Source organism: Phalaenopsis equestris, unplaced genomic scaffold (assembly GCF_001263595.1).
Source record: "Phalaenopsis equestris unplaced genomic scaffold, ASM126359v1 Scaffold000002, whole genome shotgun sequence".
In the NCBI taxonomy this organism is placed as follows: Eukaryota; Viridiplantae; Streptophyta; class Magnoliopsida; order Asparagales; family Orchidaceae; genus Phalaenopsis; species Phalaenopsis equestris.
Window position 1 is genome coordinate 67387818 of NW_018164444.1, and position 18218 is coordinate 67406035.

Sequence of the window (18218 nt, forward strand, 5' to 3'; positions counted from 1 at the left end):
TATATAATAATATATTATATTTTTTTATATTTGAGTTTAAATCATAATAGCTGATGTGGCATTGTGGTTTTGCGTTTTTTTGGTATAGATTTAGTTCGGATTTGAATCCAACACTCAACATTTATTTTTTTCAAATAATTTTAACAAGTTAATTTCAAGCGGAACACGAGCCGAACAAGAACAATAATATTTATATCGAGTCGAACACAAACACACTATTCATGAGCCAATTTCAAACACGAGCCGATTTCAAATACGAGCAATTTTGAACGAGCCGACATGAGCCAAGCCTGAGCTCGGTCAACCTCGACTCATTTACAACTCTAGCCTTAGTTTGTCGCCTCTGATCCTCCAAGTGCTAGGTGTAGTGATTGTCAAGGCGACCCTCGTAGCGATAGCGATTTAATGGTCGTGTGATTTGTCAGGATTGTTCTCTGTTGTTTTGTGGCGGTCTTTTCTGGTGTTTCTGTTCGGCGAGCTCAGAGGCGTTCTCGTTGGAGACGATGAATTTGTTGGCCCCATCCAACAGCTCGACCAATCTTTATGGTTCTGTGAGTTCGATGTCGAAACAGAACCTCTCTTACCTTAATCCTTGCATCAGCGTGGCCTAAGCCATGTCAAGCTTCAAGCCCTTGACATCTAACGTTTCACTCTGAAATCGTGCAATAAACGATTGTAAGCTCTTGTTACCCCTAGCTTCAGTTGCCACAGGGATTTCGACGATTCGAAAGATACGAGATGTTCGTTGGGATCCGATAGTCCTTTATACATCTCTAAGACTGACATCGTGAACTTCTCCGGGGGTTCAACTCTAGAGACCTGTAGGGAGAAAGAGTTCTCCGACTCCCTCTGTACCTCGGTTCGCATCGATCAGTTCCTCTCCTTCACAGGGGTGGATCCGGCGTTGTCTTGGTATAGACCATCGTCGGGCTTCTCCTGCAGGTAGACTCCCCTTGTTTCATTGTTGGTTGGTGGTTCCCCTTGAGGGCGTTGAGTGTTTCTTGTCGTGCTAGCTCTCCTTCTGGAACTTGGGCAGGCTCAGATGTTGTGTTAGCAACTGCCCTAAGGACTTTTGTGAACTATCCTGACATTCGGGTGCATGCTGCTTTTTCTTCTTTCCTCTGACAAGACTCTCATTTTTGTTGTTATTGGGCTCCTCTTCTTGTTGATGATATGTTTCTATGTTCACCGCACCAAAAAGAATGTTGGATCCAAAAATATACGGTAAACACACCCAAGAAATGGAATGTGCTATTAGGAAGTGATTAAGGGAGAGAGAAAGAGAGACAGAGAAAGAGAGACAACAGTAGGAGACAGATCAAATGTGTCATTCATTCAAAATATGGACCCTTATGTATAGGTCTAGGTCCCAATACTACAAAATTAAGTATTAGCCCTCTCATTATTAACTTTTCAGGGGGCTTTTTGGTAATTACAGAGTTATTTGCATATAATAAAACTAGAAGCTTCGGTCGATATATAGTCTGAAAGAGTGCTCCATGTCGTTCGTCCTGAAGGTTGATTACTACCCTACAGAATTTTCTCTTGCTGTCTTCTCTGTCGATCGTTCGGATAAGGTGCTTCCTCCGCCAATACTCATCTGGAAACGATCGTCATCCGCATCTACGCTCAATCGTCCACATCTTCTTTCTGAGATGCCCATCGACTTTTTCATTCGTACTGACACATTTTTTATGTGTACACATGTAAATTGATGTCATCCCTGATATTGTTTAATCCATTAATTTATCTCCTTACGGAAAAATAATGTTTAGTTGAAGATCCAATAAGGTTTAAAACTAATGCCCCGCAACTCTTTGTGATCAATGGCCAATCTTTCAAGAGCTCTTTATCTATAACTAATCTTTAATTCACGCATGAAATTCTAATGGCAATATCTTAAAAGTTTAATTTTGGCAATGCAAAATTCATTTGAGGATTGTTTGGTTAACAGAACTTGGAATGCGATGGTTTCTTTAAATGTAATGTAGATTAAACGCAATGATTTTGGCATATTCAGGATTGTTTGGTTATAGAGGGAGGTTGCGGCCTAGCATGGGATACCTAGAGCAAGCACAAAGAAATTATGGTCTTAAGTGAGAGTGGGAAAGCTAGAGTTGAGCAATTATTTTGGAATGTTGGGTCTGGGTGAAATTCAAATCCTTGAAAATTGAGTTGTTGGAGGTTTCAAAATAAATGCATTCCAAATGTAAAAAGCTTAAAATAACTACAATCAAATATCCCCATAGGTGGAAGAAAACTTGTTATCAAGTTCTATGGCAACGTTACTTTCAGTCAACTTGAGAAAAGATCCGAAAGAATACTCAAGATCATGCACTTAATGCTAGAAGTGCACTCACTTGCATCTCTATCCCTTCCAAATGCTTTAACGAATTGTCTGTCTTGATCATGTGTTGTATGGAATGGATAAAATTTATTGTTATGATCAAATACTTCAATATGTAGATAGAAGCTACAACTCTCTTGAAGGGAAGTAGGAATCTTCAAAAATTGTTTGAAATTTCATATGAATCTATATAATATGATGGCATGATTATTAAAAGGTGGTTATCGCTTATAATGATGTGTCAAAGTTAAGGAATTCATCTCATATTTGGATACTGCATCAACTAAGGTAGAAATTGATAATAAACTAATAGCGACTCTTCTTAAGATAAAATTGAAGGTGCCAAAGGAGATGGGAAAAAAAAAACCACCAATTATTCTTTTGGATCTAGGAATCATACTCTCCTCTACCACTGGACAAGCTCTTTTCATCATTTCGAGCAGATTTAAAATACTACTACATATCAAAATACAACTTGAGAATCAAAAAGTTATGGTTGCTCCAAACTTTGAATAACTCCATGATTGGAGATACTCTAAAAAAGCAGTAACTTTTCTTGAGGGACTACCAGAGTTCAAACATCTCTTCATGAACTTAAGAAGCTCAATCTATTCACTGGCTCTCTTTCCATTAACTTCCCAATCATCTTAAATCATGGTTTTAACTTTTAATCTATGCTTTTCAATATTAACACATCCAAATTCTATATAAAAAAAAGTGTTTCATGGCGTTTCAGATCATCGTTGCATTAACCACCAAAAAGTGTCTGACGTGAAGACAAGGATACGACTGAATGTTTACAATCAACCGGTTAAATAAAGTTAATGAACAAGCTGGAAGATTTCCAGTGGAGCTTCAAGAGAACTTGAGATGGAAGAGAGAAGTTGGAAAATTAGTTGCTCTGCCAAGTTTCTCTATAACAATAATTCAACTTAATTATTAGCCGAAAGTATGAAGTGACATCTAATAATTTCATCACCTTTTAACTCTTGCAGATGGGATTTAAATGGATCTTTGTACCTCTTGCTCTCCTGCAAGTTTCTTAGTAACATGCCTTTGAAGCTGTCAATTTTTAAGTGACACTAGCTGCTCCTTAATGTGGTCAATCAATCAAGCTAATATTGAGTTTCTATGGTAATGTTATTAAGAACTAAAAGTTGCACGGCTAATTGGAGAGAAATACTCATATAAGTGTGTATGTAATAAAATAGATATATCGAATAATGCTAATAGTATTCTATGGAGATTATTTCAGCCTAAATAAAAAATCTATAGACTATTTTAACACTTGTAAATTTGGGATTAAAATGACCCCCATAGAAATAGAGCTAGAAAATAGAGCTAAAACAAGTTTTGATAAGTCTGTATGACACCATATAACAATTAAAGTTCGATCAAATACATCATAAAACATATTGATAAAAATAATATCTACTGTTAAAACAGCTCCATCCATGAAAACTTGTTTTAACTCCAGTAATTTCATCACCTAACGTTACTCTTGGGATTTTATGATGGCTTTGATCGAACTTTGATTTTTATAATAATTAAATTAACAATAGATCGATGAAGAAGATAATGTTGATCTTTGGGAATAATGTTCCATAATTTAATTCTTTTTCACATTTCAAATTCATAAATAAAATTATGAAAACTAATGATATGTAAGACTTAGAAAATATTGAAGATCACAAAATCATTAACAAGCAGCATTAAATTAATAATGATGAATGACTGATTGCATAAATGATACATAATTTCAAAATAAAATGACTTGGGTGAGGGCTCAGAATAGGGAATCATGGGAACACGATATCCGACAGTAAGTGAAACAGAATGGCGATTGTAGGAGTGGGTCGGGAAATGTTGAACAGGAGAAGTGATCATGGTGCTTTCATAGAATGCAGCAGCACAACGTAAGCTTCAGGAGCTATGCATGAAGCATACATAGGAAATATACATACCTCGCACACAACTCTTGTGTATTTTCATATTTCACAGATAAACTTTCATGTTCAAGTATATAACATTTCCGTGTTTCAAGCTTATGCATGAAAATATGTATTTCACTTTTGATGTGATATGAAAGATAAAAAATGTTATTTTGTAAATATGAAAATTTTGAAGTGAGAAATTTAGAATTGTGTGATATGTATATGTTAATGCCCTATCATATAAACGAAAGAAAATAGGTGTAAATATGTGACTTCCAAACATCAAGTCTACTCTTAACCACATCATTTCAACCAACAATCTTAATAATGTAAATAAGAGGCATTTTCATACATAGCACCCAAGTGCTTACACATATTTAACATATGAATTTTGCTTTCTATGTTTATACTACCCAAGTCCCATAACATATCAAAAATACCATCATTGTCTTATAAAAAATAAAATACATTCCCTCATGCATAGATGAATTGGTATGTATATAAAAATTAAAGTTTAGGCCTTACATATGTAAATAGATAAGAATCAAGCCGTATGTGTGTAAATCTTCCTATAAATAAACAATTTCCCATATAAATAGCATCTATTAAGCCATAGATGCCCCGATTTTGCTATTGAAAAATCAATGGTACAGCGAGTTTAGAAAGAAACATGGTTGTCCTGTGGAACAGTTTAAAACTTCAATTAAAGCACCAGAATGTTTCATTGATAAAAATAACTAAACAATTGCATTAGCAGCGCTAGCAATTCTGGGCCACAAATCCGCGCATTCCTTTCCAATAGGTCCAGTAATTGCAGAACCTGTAACCAACCAGGATCGAAATGAAAGAAATACAAATACAAATAATATATATGAATCATAGCTAAAATTAACTAATTACCCTTCATTTCTCCCTTCGGATTCACAATCACACCAGCATTATCTGCAAAAAAAATAAAAAGAGTACAAACATTAGGTAACAAAACAATTAGCAGAATTGCCAACGAAGTTCCACCATAAAACCAAATTTGAGATTAGTGAATTAATGTAAATAGAAACAAAGAAGTACAATAACCACAAGCGTCTAGAGAGGCCTCCAAACTGTATATGCTTTGGGATGTGCATACATTCGGTAATTGATTGATTAAAATTTTTCTAAAAGGAAAAAAATTATGTCCCAGGAGACAGGTAACACAATGAAAAGATTTAACATCATGCTGTTTAATACTGGTCAATATATTATATGCTTCCCTACTGTGAATGAATACAGCATTAACATCATCCAGAAAGTAATGAAGCAACTGGTAAGGACATCATGACAATTGGTTGGTACATCAATTTACCAGTATGCATTTTTCTTAGTAAATATATACTTTTATGAGGGCTTTTTACTAGTATTTTACTTCATATGAGCATAATGATCATATGATGATACAACTGAAAATACAAACTACCATTTGAACTGCAAAAGACATATACAGCAGAACTAATCAAATAGAGCAGAGCATAAACAAGTATATGTAAAAGTTAAATGACTGCAGCAGCTTCCAACACCATACAATGATAATTATCAGACGGTTAGTTGGGAATTTTGAATACAATCACTTCAATAGAGTGAGATAAATAGATATTCACCAAAAAAATCTCCCAGCCAGCATAGAATCATTCAAAAATAAACTAAATTAAAAACTATAATTAGATCATACTTCTATCTCCAATGTCAGCGCATCTTCTGGAAATACCATTAAATTTGAAGCAAATATGCATATAAAAACAATGCCTTAAATTTAGAAAACAAAAAAAAAATGCAAATTATCGATTCAATCATAAAAATGACATCTCCGAATATGCAAAACCACAAATAACATGCCGTGATAGGTCAAAAGTTCTGAACAGCAATAACGCATTAATGTTTATCTCATGGCCAGTCCCAAAAAGTAATAGCAGCAACGCCGCTCCTTAAGGCGATGGAATATGAGATCGTTGAAGATGGAGGAACTTGCGAACCATCAACATCTCCAAGCTCTATATGTGACGTTTACTTAGGAATATGCAAACATTAAGCTATATGTGACGTTTACTTTAGGAATATGCAAACATTAAGGGTTTGCTCCAGCAAGTTGAAGGAAATTTAACCCGGAAGATTTCCCTCCGTCACAAAAAAAACCACAAAAGCCGATCACCATGTTTAATTTGGAAAAGAAAATAACCGCAGCCGCTACAAAAACCATACAAGACATCCTACTAGAAAAAAAAATAAAACAAAACTTCAATTTCAAATGCGATAATCCATAAGATAACCGATTAACGAAATTCAATTGAGCAGAAAACCTTCCAGGAAAAAAAATAAAGATAAGACCTTCAAAATACATGTAGACTCCATCCTTTCGGCGCCAAGGCTTGCGCTGTCGTACGATGACAGCGGGCATGACCTTTTTTCTGAGATCGGGCTTTCCCTTCTTGACGGTAGCCATAACCATGTCACCAACACAGGCGGATGGGAGGCGATTGAGGCGCCCCTTGATCCCCTTTACAGAGATGATATAAAGATTCTTCGCACCAGTGTTATCAGCACAGTTCACTGTTGCTGCAACAGGAAGACCCAGCGACATCCGAAACTTATTTCCGGCGCTGCCTCCGCGTCCTGAGAACATCGTCACCAATAGACAATGCATCGCTCATTACAACCAGAAGGAGCATATATGACAACGAATGGGAGAATCGGAGACACATCTAGGAAATATAGATATGCAGAAAGAGACGAATAAAGGCTTACCTCGCTTCGACATCTTCAACAGGAAGGATTTGAGGCCTAGCAACGGAGACGGAGAGGTTTGAGGGCTAGCTCAGTTATATATAGGAGTTTCGCTAGGGTTTCGATGTATTACGAATTTACGAAAATATCCTTTCTGCGCTGGTGATAGCCAACGCCATTGGCACGTGTGACATGGATTTGCCCGCAGGATCAACGGCAATGGAGCCTCTAGTGGGAGAGATCATTCATGCCAAGTTTTATTCAATAAAAAAAAAATACAAGACCATGAACCCTTACAACATCACACAAATAACAAAACAAAATAACCCTAAAAATAAAGAGAAAAAGACATCACAATGATAAGATATTTTACAATAACAAAAAAAAAATCAATTAGTCTCCAAATATACAACTAAATCATGAATATGATTGACCTGACAATCAATACACAAATGAAGCCGAAAAAACCCCAATGGATTCAGACCATCAAGCAAGGTAATGCCCACACAAAACAAACATCAAAACAGTTTTTCATAATAGCCTTCATCACATACGTCTGCAATAATAACATTAAAATTTCTTCAATGTATTATGAACATCTAAAATTAAAGGATCCTAAATATTCAAAAACACAATTGAATAATATTAAATGATTGATATTCATCGTATCTCCACCAAACTCAACTTAAAAAAGACAATCAAATATAGATATGATTCATATCAGCAAAATAAAGATCTTACAAGAGCAATATATGACCTAAACAGACACCAAATATATAATTAAACTAGAAACTCAGCCACCGAGACAAACATCAACACAAATAAATTCGAATAAAGAATCTAAAGGTTCTAGATCGATCAAGTAAGATAATGCCCATAAAAAACAATCACCATAATAACTTCTCAAAACAACTATTTTTACATTCATCCATAAAAATAATATAAAAATTTCTTTAAAGTATTATGATTATTACATCAAGAGATATATGATATTCAAATATATGATTGAAATTTAATAAATGATAAAGTTTATAATTTTTATATGCGCTCCTCTCTCAAAAAATGAAATACAATTTTATTATCATTACAAATATAAAGATTCAATTTATGATAAAATCTATGCAACATATTTTAAATTGAATTTACATACATTTTATTTATTTAAAATAGATCTAATAAATTTAAATCAACAAAAAAAATACTTTTACAAAATAACTGAGAGTTTTTCGTAAAATGACTAGATAGGAAAAACAATCTTAAGTGTCATTTTCAAAAAGATAAATATTTTATTTTATATTTTTATTAATTAAATATGTCATTGAATAAAACTTTTATTTGAATATTGTTATTATTTTGTTTTATTTTTTTATAAATAAAAAAAATAATTTGACATTGATGATCAAATATTACAAATTATTAGATTTTTTTCTCATATTTTTTTTTCTTTTATTATATTAACAAATTCTTAAAGCTTTAAAGAAATTTGAAAAATTTTATTGACAATTTCGAGCGAGAAAGAAAAATTTTGAAATAATTTTTTAAAAATAAAAAAAATTGGTTCTCATTTTAAAATAAAAAAATTATGGCTTTGTCCCTGGTTTGGGAGCTAATTAAAAAGAATGATTAATAGCATGTATGATGATGCACCCTCTCTAAAATTATTCCAATGAATATCATAATTGTAAGAGGAAGAAACTATGTATAAAAGAAGAAAGAAAATTTACATAACACCTAAAGCATTAATAAATTTATTATTCTTATTATTACTATTGTTAAATGAGTTTTTCAAAAACAACTTTATTTAATTTAATAAAAGATTTTTAAAATGAAAGGTGATTCTTAGGGTTTGTTTGGGGCAGCTGCAGCTTATTGAATAATCTGCTGATAAACTGATTAAAAATAATATGTTGATAAGCTAGGTGCGATGACTATTACAAATTTTTATTTTTTTGAAAAAGCCAGAACGCTATCAGAAAGTTCTCATCGCACCTAGATGTGAAAACACTGCTTTCGGCATTTTGAAAAAACATAAGCTGCCAAAACGCAATTTACGCAAACATGACAAGTGCGATTTCAACGTTTCCGCACCAAATAAGTTGCCCCAAACGGTCCTATCAAATTTTGATTGATTGATATTTTTTTCACAAAATCATATTATCAATTGGAGTCAAATACATGTTCATATTTTGAAATCCTGGAATCTTTGTTTGGATCCTTTCTCTAAAACTTATGTCAATGATATCTGTCATCATCGAGCAAGAATGATCTTTTACATAATTACATTATATTTTTAGCTTAAAATTTAAAAGAAATTTTAAATGTATTTTACTTTTTAGAGAATTCACATACTTGATTACGAGTTTATGAAAATATTATGTTAATTCTAAAGTTGTTATGTATAATAGATGTGAGAGATTATATGATCATCATATTTTATATATTATTATTTGAATATTATTCTCTTCTAAATATTTATTTTATACTCTCTTTTCAAAAAAAAAAAAAATAATAATAATGGACGATTTCCTTAGTTCGCTTATCTCCGACTTCTAGATTACAGCAAGCTTTTTTCAATCCAAATGCATCTTTTCATAGCTCAATTGAACCCAATATTGCCCATGAAGAAGTCTCATTTGCCTTTTAAGCCCATGAATGCCTCAATGGGAAACAAACAATCATGCACTCCAGTGAGCATTTTTGTCACATATGTTGCCTGCAATGACAATAGAATCTACAAATACGAATGCAAACATATGTGGCTTGCATTATGAGGAGATGAGTCTTTCAACATTCAATGGAGGCCAACGTCAGGGCTTTTTCCAAGTAGAATTATGTCAAACCCAATGCCACAACTAGCTCCCATGCAGCGTCTATGTTAAAGTATTTGCCAGAGATTATCAAAACATCACTGTGGAGTTTCATAACCAACAAGAATGCTTCCAACAGAATTGTTATGACTCCACTAATGCACAGGTAATACATCTTTTCAAGTACAATATGATATTTGTTTAAGGTTGTTATTATTGGAAAGATTGCTTAAAAAAGATTTAATCGTTGTTAAATATATTAGAGAGTAATTTATAAGGACGATAAATACAACAAAATATCATGTACTATATAAAATATTTATTTCTTTTGTTCACCCATAGGTGTGAACATTTTATATACTTATCTCTTTACTGAACTAAGAAGCGGGATCGGGAGGCTATGCAACCATTCAAGAGTAACACTTTCTTGATGTTCCTTGAGGGCACTATGTCTCTCAGCGTCTTGATCTTCTTTGGGTTTATCTCAATTCAAAGATGAGTGACCATGAATCCCACAAACTTTCCCAAGGTGACTCTGAATAGGCATTTAGCCCATTTGAGGCGCATGTTGCACTGGCGAACAGGTTAGAAACACTCCTCTAGATAAGAGATGTGTTGGGATGCTTCTAAGCACTTTACCAGCACATGATCAACATATACCTCGATTGGTTGTTTGAGGAGAACTTTGAAGACCTTGTTCATTAGGCATTAATAGGTTAAACTGACATTCTTAAAACCGAATGGCATGACTTGGTAACAAAATAAGTCTGTTTAGAAGGAGTTGGTCTGTTTAGAAGGAGTTGGTCTAATCGTCTCTCAGATTCATCTTTATCTAATTGTGCCTCGAGTAAGCGTTGAGCCATGAATAAAATTTTATCATCTGGCGTGCACCTCGAGGAGTGGCACGGATCTCAATGAAATTTAAAAAAAATGTTTAAACTTTGATAAAAAGTCGTCCATAAGTATAATTTCAACAAACTTATAGTAAAACTGATCGGATCAACAAAACAAACACAACAATACCAAAATTGGTTCAGTCCAAGTCAAATCAAACCAATATCAATACAATGAACCACTTGTAGAAGTTTTCCAAGCATAATTGGAAGGTCAAACAAAATTTGAATATGACAAGCATATATTCAAAACAAGTGTCTGGCAAAACTAATCCAATAAGCTCAATATCACTCAATTTTAGCATCATTAAGACACTAAAATGTCCATCGAACGTTGTCCGATCGAAGGGATTTATCTGAGCTATGTAATCGAGAGTGAATCAGATTATTTTCTTATTTACATCCCGAACTCTGTAAATAGAGCCCTAGTCCTCTCATACAGAAGAACTGGACATTTGGCAGAGCAAGTCAAAAGCCTGCAGAAAAGGAAGTTGTAGCCCACATCCTGCACCGCGGATTCAACAGTCTTTGGCTTCCATTGCCTCCAGCGAACTCGGGTTGTCGTCCTCCCCCGACTGTTGCCTCCCTCTGGCCAACTCTAGCCGCCGACACCTATGGCCAACTTTGACGGCCACCCGCCAACCATTGTCGACTACCATTGGTTGTTGTTTGCTCTCTACGACAGAGCAACAAGTTCCTTTGCACGCAGACATTGTAATTGAATGAACTATGTAACTCTTTCATTTATGTAGAACAAAAGAATAAATCTATAATCACCAACTTATAGTGAAATATTTCAACTGAACAAGACTTCATGGTTTTCCCTTTTCTGGATTTTCCATGTAAAAACATCTGATGTCCCTATTGATTATTTTCTTTTACCTAAGTGTGTGATGATTCTCAAACATTGCTAAAACAATAATTCATTACTACCGCTGCAAATTTCCTAACATGCATCACTCATTATAATACCAACTCAATGTTGGAGAGTACAGTAATTATCAATTTCAATAAATATTAATTGCATTAATATATTGTCCTAACAAAAAAATTTATTTCAAAATTTTCCAGAAATTCCAAGTAATGCAAAAAATAACAAATAAATGCTATAATTCTAAGACTATAAATACAAAATAATAAAAATAATACAATAAATAAAATTAGCAAATGTAAGTTCGAACTGCAAAATTAAACTCTGAAAACTGTTTTAACACATCAGAATCGGTCTACAGGTGCATCCTACCTTACCCTGCTGAGCCCCCAACCAAAAGGCTTTGGCTGTCAGGCATTTGCATTGAGTTGCGTGGCTTTCCATACTAAATACGCTTAACAAAAAATAGGGCTCGGAACAGCAAATTAAGTTTGTTGTCCTTCTCAATAATGTTCATCTCATGGCCAGTCCCAAAAGGTAATAGCAGCAACGCCGCTCCATAAGGCGATGGAATATGAGACTGTTGAAGATGGAGGAACTTGCGAACCGAGTATATTAATTACCAATTTTAAATTTCAATAAATATTAATTGCATTAATATACTGTTCTAACATAAAAAATTATTTCAATTTTTTCCAGAACTTCCGAGTAATGCAAAAAAAAAACAAATAAATGCTATAATTGTAAGACTATAAATACAAAATAATAAAAAAAATAATGCAATAAATAAAATTAGCAAATGAAGTTCGAACTGTAAAACTAAACTCTGAAAACTGTTTTAACACATCAGAAACGGTCTACAGGTGTATCCTACCTTACCCTGCTGAAAACTCCCAACCAAAGGGTTTTGGTTGTCAGGCATTTGCATTCGGTTGTGTGTGGGTTTCTATACAAAATCCGCTCAACAAAAAAAGGGACCCGGAACTGCAAATTAAGTGTGTTGTTCATCTCAATAATGTTCATCTCATGGCCAGTCCCAAAAGGTAATAGCAGCAACGCCGCTCCATAAGGCAATGGAATATGAGACCGTTGAAGGTGGAGGAACTTGCGAACCATCAACATCTCCAAGCTCTATATGTGACGTTTACTTGGGAATATGCAAAAATTACAGGTTTGCTCCAGCAGGTTAAAGGAAGATTTCCCTCCGTCACAGCAATACCACAAAAACACTCACCATATGTAAATTTTCGATTTGAAAAGGTAAAAAATGTCAGAATAAATAACATCAGCCGACCCGGTTAAAAACCTATTCAAGAAAATAAAAATTTAAAAAAAAACTTAAATTTGAAATGCAGGATTCCATAAAATAACAGATTCATGCAATTCAATTGAGCTGGAAAGCTCCTTGAAAAAAATCAACCACATCATGATCAAAACTATCAAGAGAATCTAGGCGAGATCTATACCTTCAAAGTACCAGGTAGACTCCATCCTTTCGGCGCCGAGGCTTGCGCTATCGTACTATGACAGCGGGCATGGCCTTTTTTCTATGATCGGGCTTTACCTTCTAGACGATAGCCATGGCCATGCCCCTTGATCCCCTTCACCTACATTATATAAAGATTCTTCGCACGAGTGTTATTCGCACAGTTCATTGCGGCTACAACAGAAGAGCCAAGCGACATTCGGAACTTTTTTTCTGGTGATGCCTCCGCATCCTGAGAACATCTTCACCAATAGATAATGCATGGTGCATTAGGACCAGAAGAAAGAGCATATGTGAGGTTGATTGGGAGAAATATCGAAGAAAATTACGAAAGCAGGAAGACAGAAAATTAACGACTTGCCTCGCTTCGACGTCTCGGAGCACTGCTTGGCAGCGGAGATGAGAGCATCTGAGGCTTACCTCGTTCTTCTAAAAGGAATCGCTAGGGTTCCGATATATTACGAAATTACGAAAATGTCCTTTGTGTGCTAGTCATAGCCAATGTCATTGGTACGTGAAACAACTTGTAATTTCTTATCTAACTAAAAAAAATAACTTTTTCATGTAAAAACGAAAGGTTCATTTATATTTTTCAGTCATTTAAGTACTATTTTTTCATTCTCATATAGCAACTTTTACAATATAAAATATGTTTGAGAGCTGGTGAAATACCTTCACTTTTGTCTTTGATGAGGGCAATCGCTGCGTTACTTATTCTCTCTCTCGCACCCTTTTTTGCTTCATCGGTCCCTACACTCTGTGCCTTGGACATTGTCTACAGGACAAATTTGGATTCATCATTGGTGCAGGGAGCCTAGACCGTGTCTTGAGCAAGAAAATTAGCAACAGCGAGAAAAAAAATTTATTTAGAGAAAATAAGTGGATTCGGCACAGTAGCGCATCCACTCTCAAGGAAATTTCATCCATCTCTTCGTAGACCTATGCATGTTCTCGACTTCCAAACCTAGATATCTTATATGATCATCACTCCTCCCAGTAGCGTTAAAACCAGCCTTTGCATTCAATCACCCTTTTATGCTATTTCCAGCGATGGAGACTAAATGATAGTGAATTGTCGGCTTGTCTTTTCTACTTACAAATACTTTCTAAAAAGGAGCTCTCCTTGCCCATGCTATTGCCTCGTGGGGTAATCTCCTCTGTGAGGAAGACACCAGCGAGCTCTACGAGCCACCTATGGGACCTCCAACCACCAGCGCAGCCTTTGAGTTTCTGGATTACTCAAATGAGTCGATTGCTTTGTTCATGGAAGGGGGAGGAGGAGTGCTCGCTAAGAATGGATTATCTAGTCCGGCTTCAATCAAGATTGATTGATTGATTCTATTGCCCAAAAGGTTGTTGTGGCTTGGATTCTTTAGCGAGGGCACTAAATTCATCTTTGAGCCTCAAAATATCTGTAAGATGGAACCCCTTATTCTTAATGTACTGAATGGAGGCTTCGACAAGCTGTTAAATGATGGTGTAGACTTACTAAGCAAACCACCCTCCAACCAACCGCTACTCCGGCCACCTCTAACCATTCACCTACTTCTGGCTGGTCACTTGCTTCTAGCTAGTTATATGTCTTCGGCCGACGATCTCAAAATCAGGGAAGATTTACATACATGCCAAATTATTATTATTATTATTATTATTATTATTATTATTATTATTATTATTATTATTATTATTATTATTAATATATATATATATATATATATATATATTATTTATTTATTTATTTATTTACATAAATATCACTCAATTCGTTTTCCAGCAAGCCACCCTTTAGCCGACTGCTGCCATGGCCGCCTTCGTCCAACCACCTGCTTCCGCCCAATTTCCTGTCTTTGGCCGATTGTATGACTCTGGTCGGTCATCTCAAAATCAAGGAAGATTTACATACAAACCACTCATTTTGTTTGTACTTTCAACAAGCATCTCTCCACATGATCGTTGCTTTGATCGCCTCCAGCTGACCAACTGTCTTTGATCAATCACTTGCCTCTAGCTAACTGTAGACAGACCATCTTAAAATCAAGAAAGATTTACGTACATACCACTATATTTATATGTATTTACCACTCTGTTTGTTTGTGCTTCCACCAAGCCACCCTCTTGTCAATCGCTGCTCCAGCTGCCTTTGAGCGACCACTTGCTTCTAAATGATCACCTACATCCAGGGGATCATCTTAAACTCATGAAAGATTCACACATATACCACTCTATTCTTATATTCATATTTTTATATAAATACCACTCAATTCATCTTCAAGCAAGCCACTCTTCGGTCGATAGCTACCTCTGCCCAACCACTAATCCAGTAGTCTCTGGCTGACTCCCACTTTCAAGTGATCAACTGCCTCAGGCTGGCTATATGCCTATGACCGATCGTCAGCAATAAGGACAACCAAAATGCTCAAGCGATCGAAATATTCAGGCGTCCCAAAATCAATAACTCCTTTATGGGCCGAGCAAATCAAAGACTCCCATCGGAGGAGAACAAATCAAAGACTCCCCTCCGAGACGAGCAAATCCATGTCACTAATCTAAGGCAGACAGAATCAACGACTATCCTCTGTGGAAAGTAAATAAAAGACTCATCTTTAGGGCAAGCAGATCAACTAATGCCAACATTCTTCACTCAACAACCATCTTGAGCAAATAGTCCGATAGATGTAAAATACTAAAATGAATGTGAGAAACATGGAAAACTCTCACTTTACTTGCATATTCATAAAAAGTTTCAAAACATTTTTATGTGTTTTCCTTGGAAACAAATGGAACAGAATAACACATTTAACTAAGTGAAAGACAGAGCCAATAAAACCGACCAAATGTCGCCTCAAGTGGTTGAATGTCAGATGGTCAACCAACAACACAAAAAAAAATCGACCTGAAAAAGTCTTAAAAGAGAACTTCAAGGTCGAAGAAAATAGAGCGAAAGTAGTGTTGAAATCAATGGAGTATGATTATTGCATTTGTTTTTTTTTGCGAAAAATTATTCCACACGGAATGCATAGATGCATACTGTGTCCGATCTCCACCGTCAATTACAATAAATTAAAAAAAAATCAAAATAAGGCCCACCATCACATATTTTTGCTGGTGATGAACTGTGGAGATTCCGTATGGAATAATCTTTTCTTTTTTACATTTAATGTCCCACATTCTTATCACATGTTCACTTCCAATAAGTAAAAAAATTTGAGGGCATTTGTATATATCCGAAAAATATCGACGGTAGCGGAGACCGGCCAACCACCTCATTTGGTCGACTATTCCAGCCGACCGACTAACCACATCGTTAGATGAACCGACCATCGAAAAGTTGTCGAGCATGCAAAAATGTGTAAGTTAGATGAAAAATTGCCAAGGACAGTGCATAACTGCTCAGTGAAAATAATAATCGGTAACTCTCGTGAATACTAATTATCAGTAACTCATAAAACACAATAATAATTGGTAACTCTCATCGATAACAATAACTTGTCCCAAATATAGTAATAATTGACAACGCCAGGAACAATAATAATTGGAGAGAAAATAAATTGTAATTTTGAAAAACATAATAACTTGTAACTCCAAAAATTAATGATGTAATTTTCTTGATACCTCTTTGATCTATAAATTAGATGATCTTTTTCATGTAAATGGGAGGAGACTATTTGGGTTTTCCAATCACTGTTTCACCCCCCCCCTTCTCTCTCTCTCGCTAGCTCGCTCGTGCTTTTCCTCTCCCTTGGTCCCACGCTATATGTCTTGGCATGGTCTACAGGACAAATTTTGATTCAACAATATCTAACATTTAAACTTTGTTTTCTATATTCATGCCACTCCAAATTTTCATATCACATTAACATTACTATCATTTTAACTTCTCCTAGAGTAGAAATATCTTTTTATGCCTAATTAAGGTGGTATTTATGTAAAAATAGAAGCATAAGTCTCAAATATATTAAAACTGTTCGTGTTCGGGATGTTTGCTTAGCGAACGAATTAAACCTAAGCTACTTAACGAGCCGAACACGAGAACAACGAGCTGTTTTGACGGCCCTATTTATAGATAATCCCCTATGAATACAAGAATTTAGGATGACTCTCAATTGGATTACCTCACTCAAATCTGATGAAGGATGGAGTTTGGCAGAGATAAAGCGATGCCAAAGCTTAGAATAGACATTCAAAGTAGAAGCCAGGAAGTTGATTTTTCGCTCATCGTGGATTTTCCACTCACCCGGTCTATCTGTAAGATGCTTAACGATTTCATTAGAAGACATGAGATTAAGGAAATAATTATTGGGCAAATCACAAAGATGAAATTCATCATTCCAACAGCATCATAACTTTTTTTCATGGCGCAAGATAAGTTTGCAAAATTCCAAAAATTCATCCCAAATTTGATTCGCGAGCATTTATTGGGGCAACTAAATCTAAATCCATCATAGTTTTGTCTCTCGAGCATGGTATTAGTCAACAAAAGTTAATTTTGATTTTGGCTCCTCAATTATAATTATGCTCCCAAGTTCTAAACTGTTGAGCTCTCACTCAATTGGAAATATGTCTTTGCCCTTCGAGAACGTAAGAAAAGTGTGGAGACTCGTAGGGTTGTAAAAGAGCTGACTTCAACAAACTCATATTTTGCTTGTGTTGGACTCGTTCAAAATTAATTTTGTTTGAAATTGACCCGTGTTTAAAATCGCTCATGAATAACTTGTTCGTGCTCGACTCGATTTACATATTCTTGTATGTGTTTGACTCAAAAATGACTCTTTTAAATTAATCAAAAAGTAGATACACTTGACCACACGAACTACGATGATTTAAATTTAGATATAAATATATATAATATATTTACAATATAAATAATATATATAATCTCTTTACTTCGACATAAAATGAAACAAATACGATTGAACAAATAATTGTTCGTGTATTATTCATTTATAATTTGAATTTAACAAAATTATTTATGTTTAACTCATTTATTTAATAAATAATTCAAACGAGAAGTACTTAAAAAAAAGTTATACATAAACCGTTCAAAAACAAATAATTTTTTTTTGCAGCATATCGACCTCGAACAAAAATATATGCTTAAAAAATGTAAAGAGATGTTAATTTACGAA

The 18218-nt window shown here is 34.8% G+C and overlaps 1 protein-coding gene across 2 annotated transcripts; it reads right to left on the reverse strand.

Annotated features, from left to right (window-relative positions):
• Positions 1-4864: 4864 nt before the first annotated feature.
• On the reverse strand, positions 4865-7123 carry LOC110017956 (60S ribosomal protein L23). Of its 2 annotated transcripts, XM_020715139.1 has the most exons (4): positions 7057-7123; positions 6640-6924; positions 5182-5223; positions 4865-5101 (listed from the first exon to the last, which is right to left on the reverse strand). In XM_020715139.1, exons 1-4 carry the CDS (start codon positions 7067-7069, stop codon positions 5019-5021), a joined length of 423 nt encoding a protein of 140 aa, XP_020570798.1. In that variant the 5' UTR covers positions 7070-7123; the 3' UTR covers positions 4865-5018. The 2 variants fall into 2 exon arrangements, with proteins under 2 accessions (XP_020570798.1, XP_020570797.1); XM_020715138.1 differs by lacking the exon at positions 7057-7123 and having other exon boundaries at positions 6640-6970.
• Between the last annotated feature and the right edge of the window lie 11095 nt (positions 7124-18218).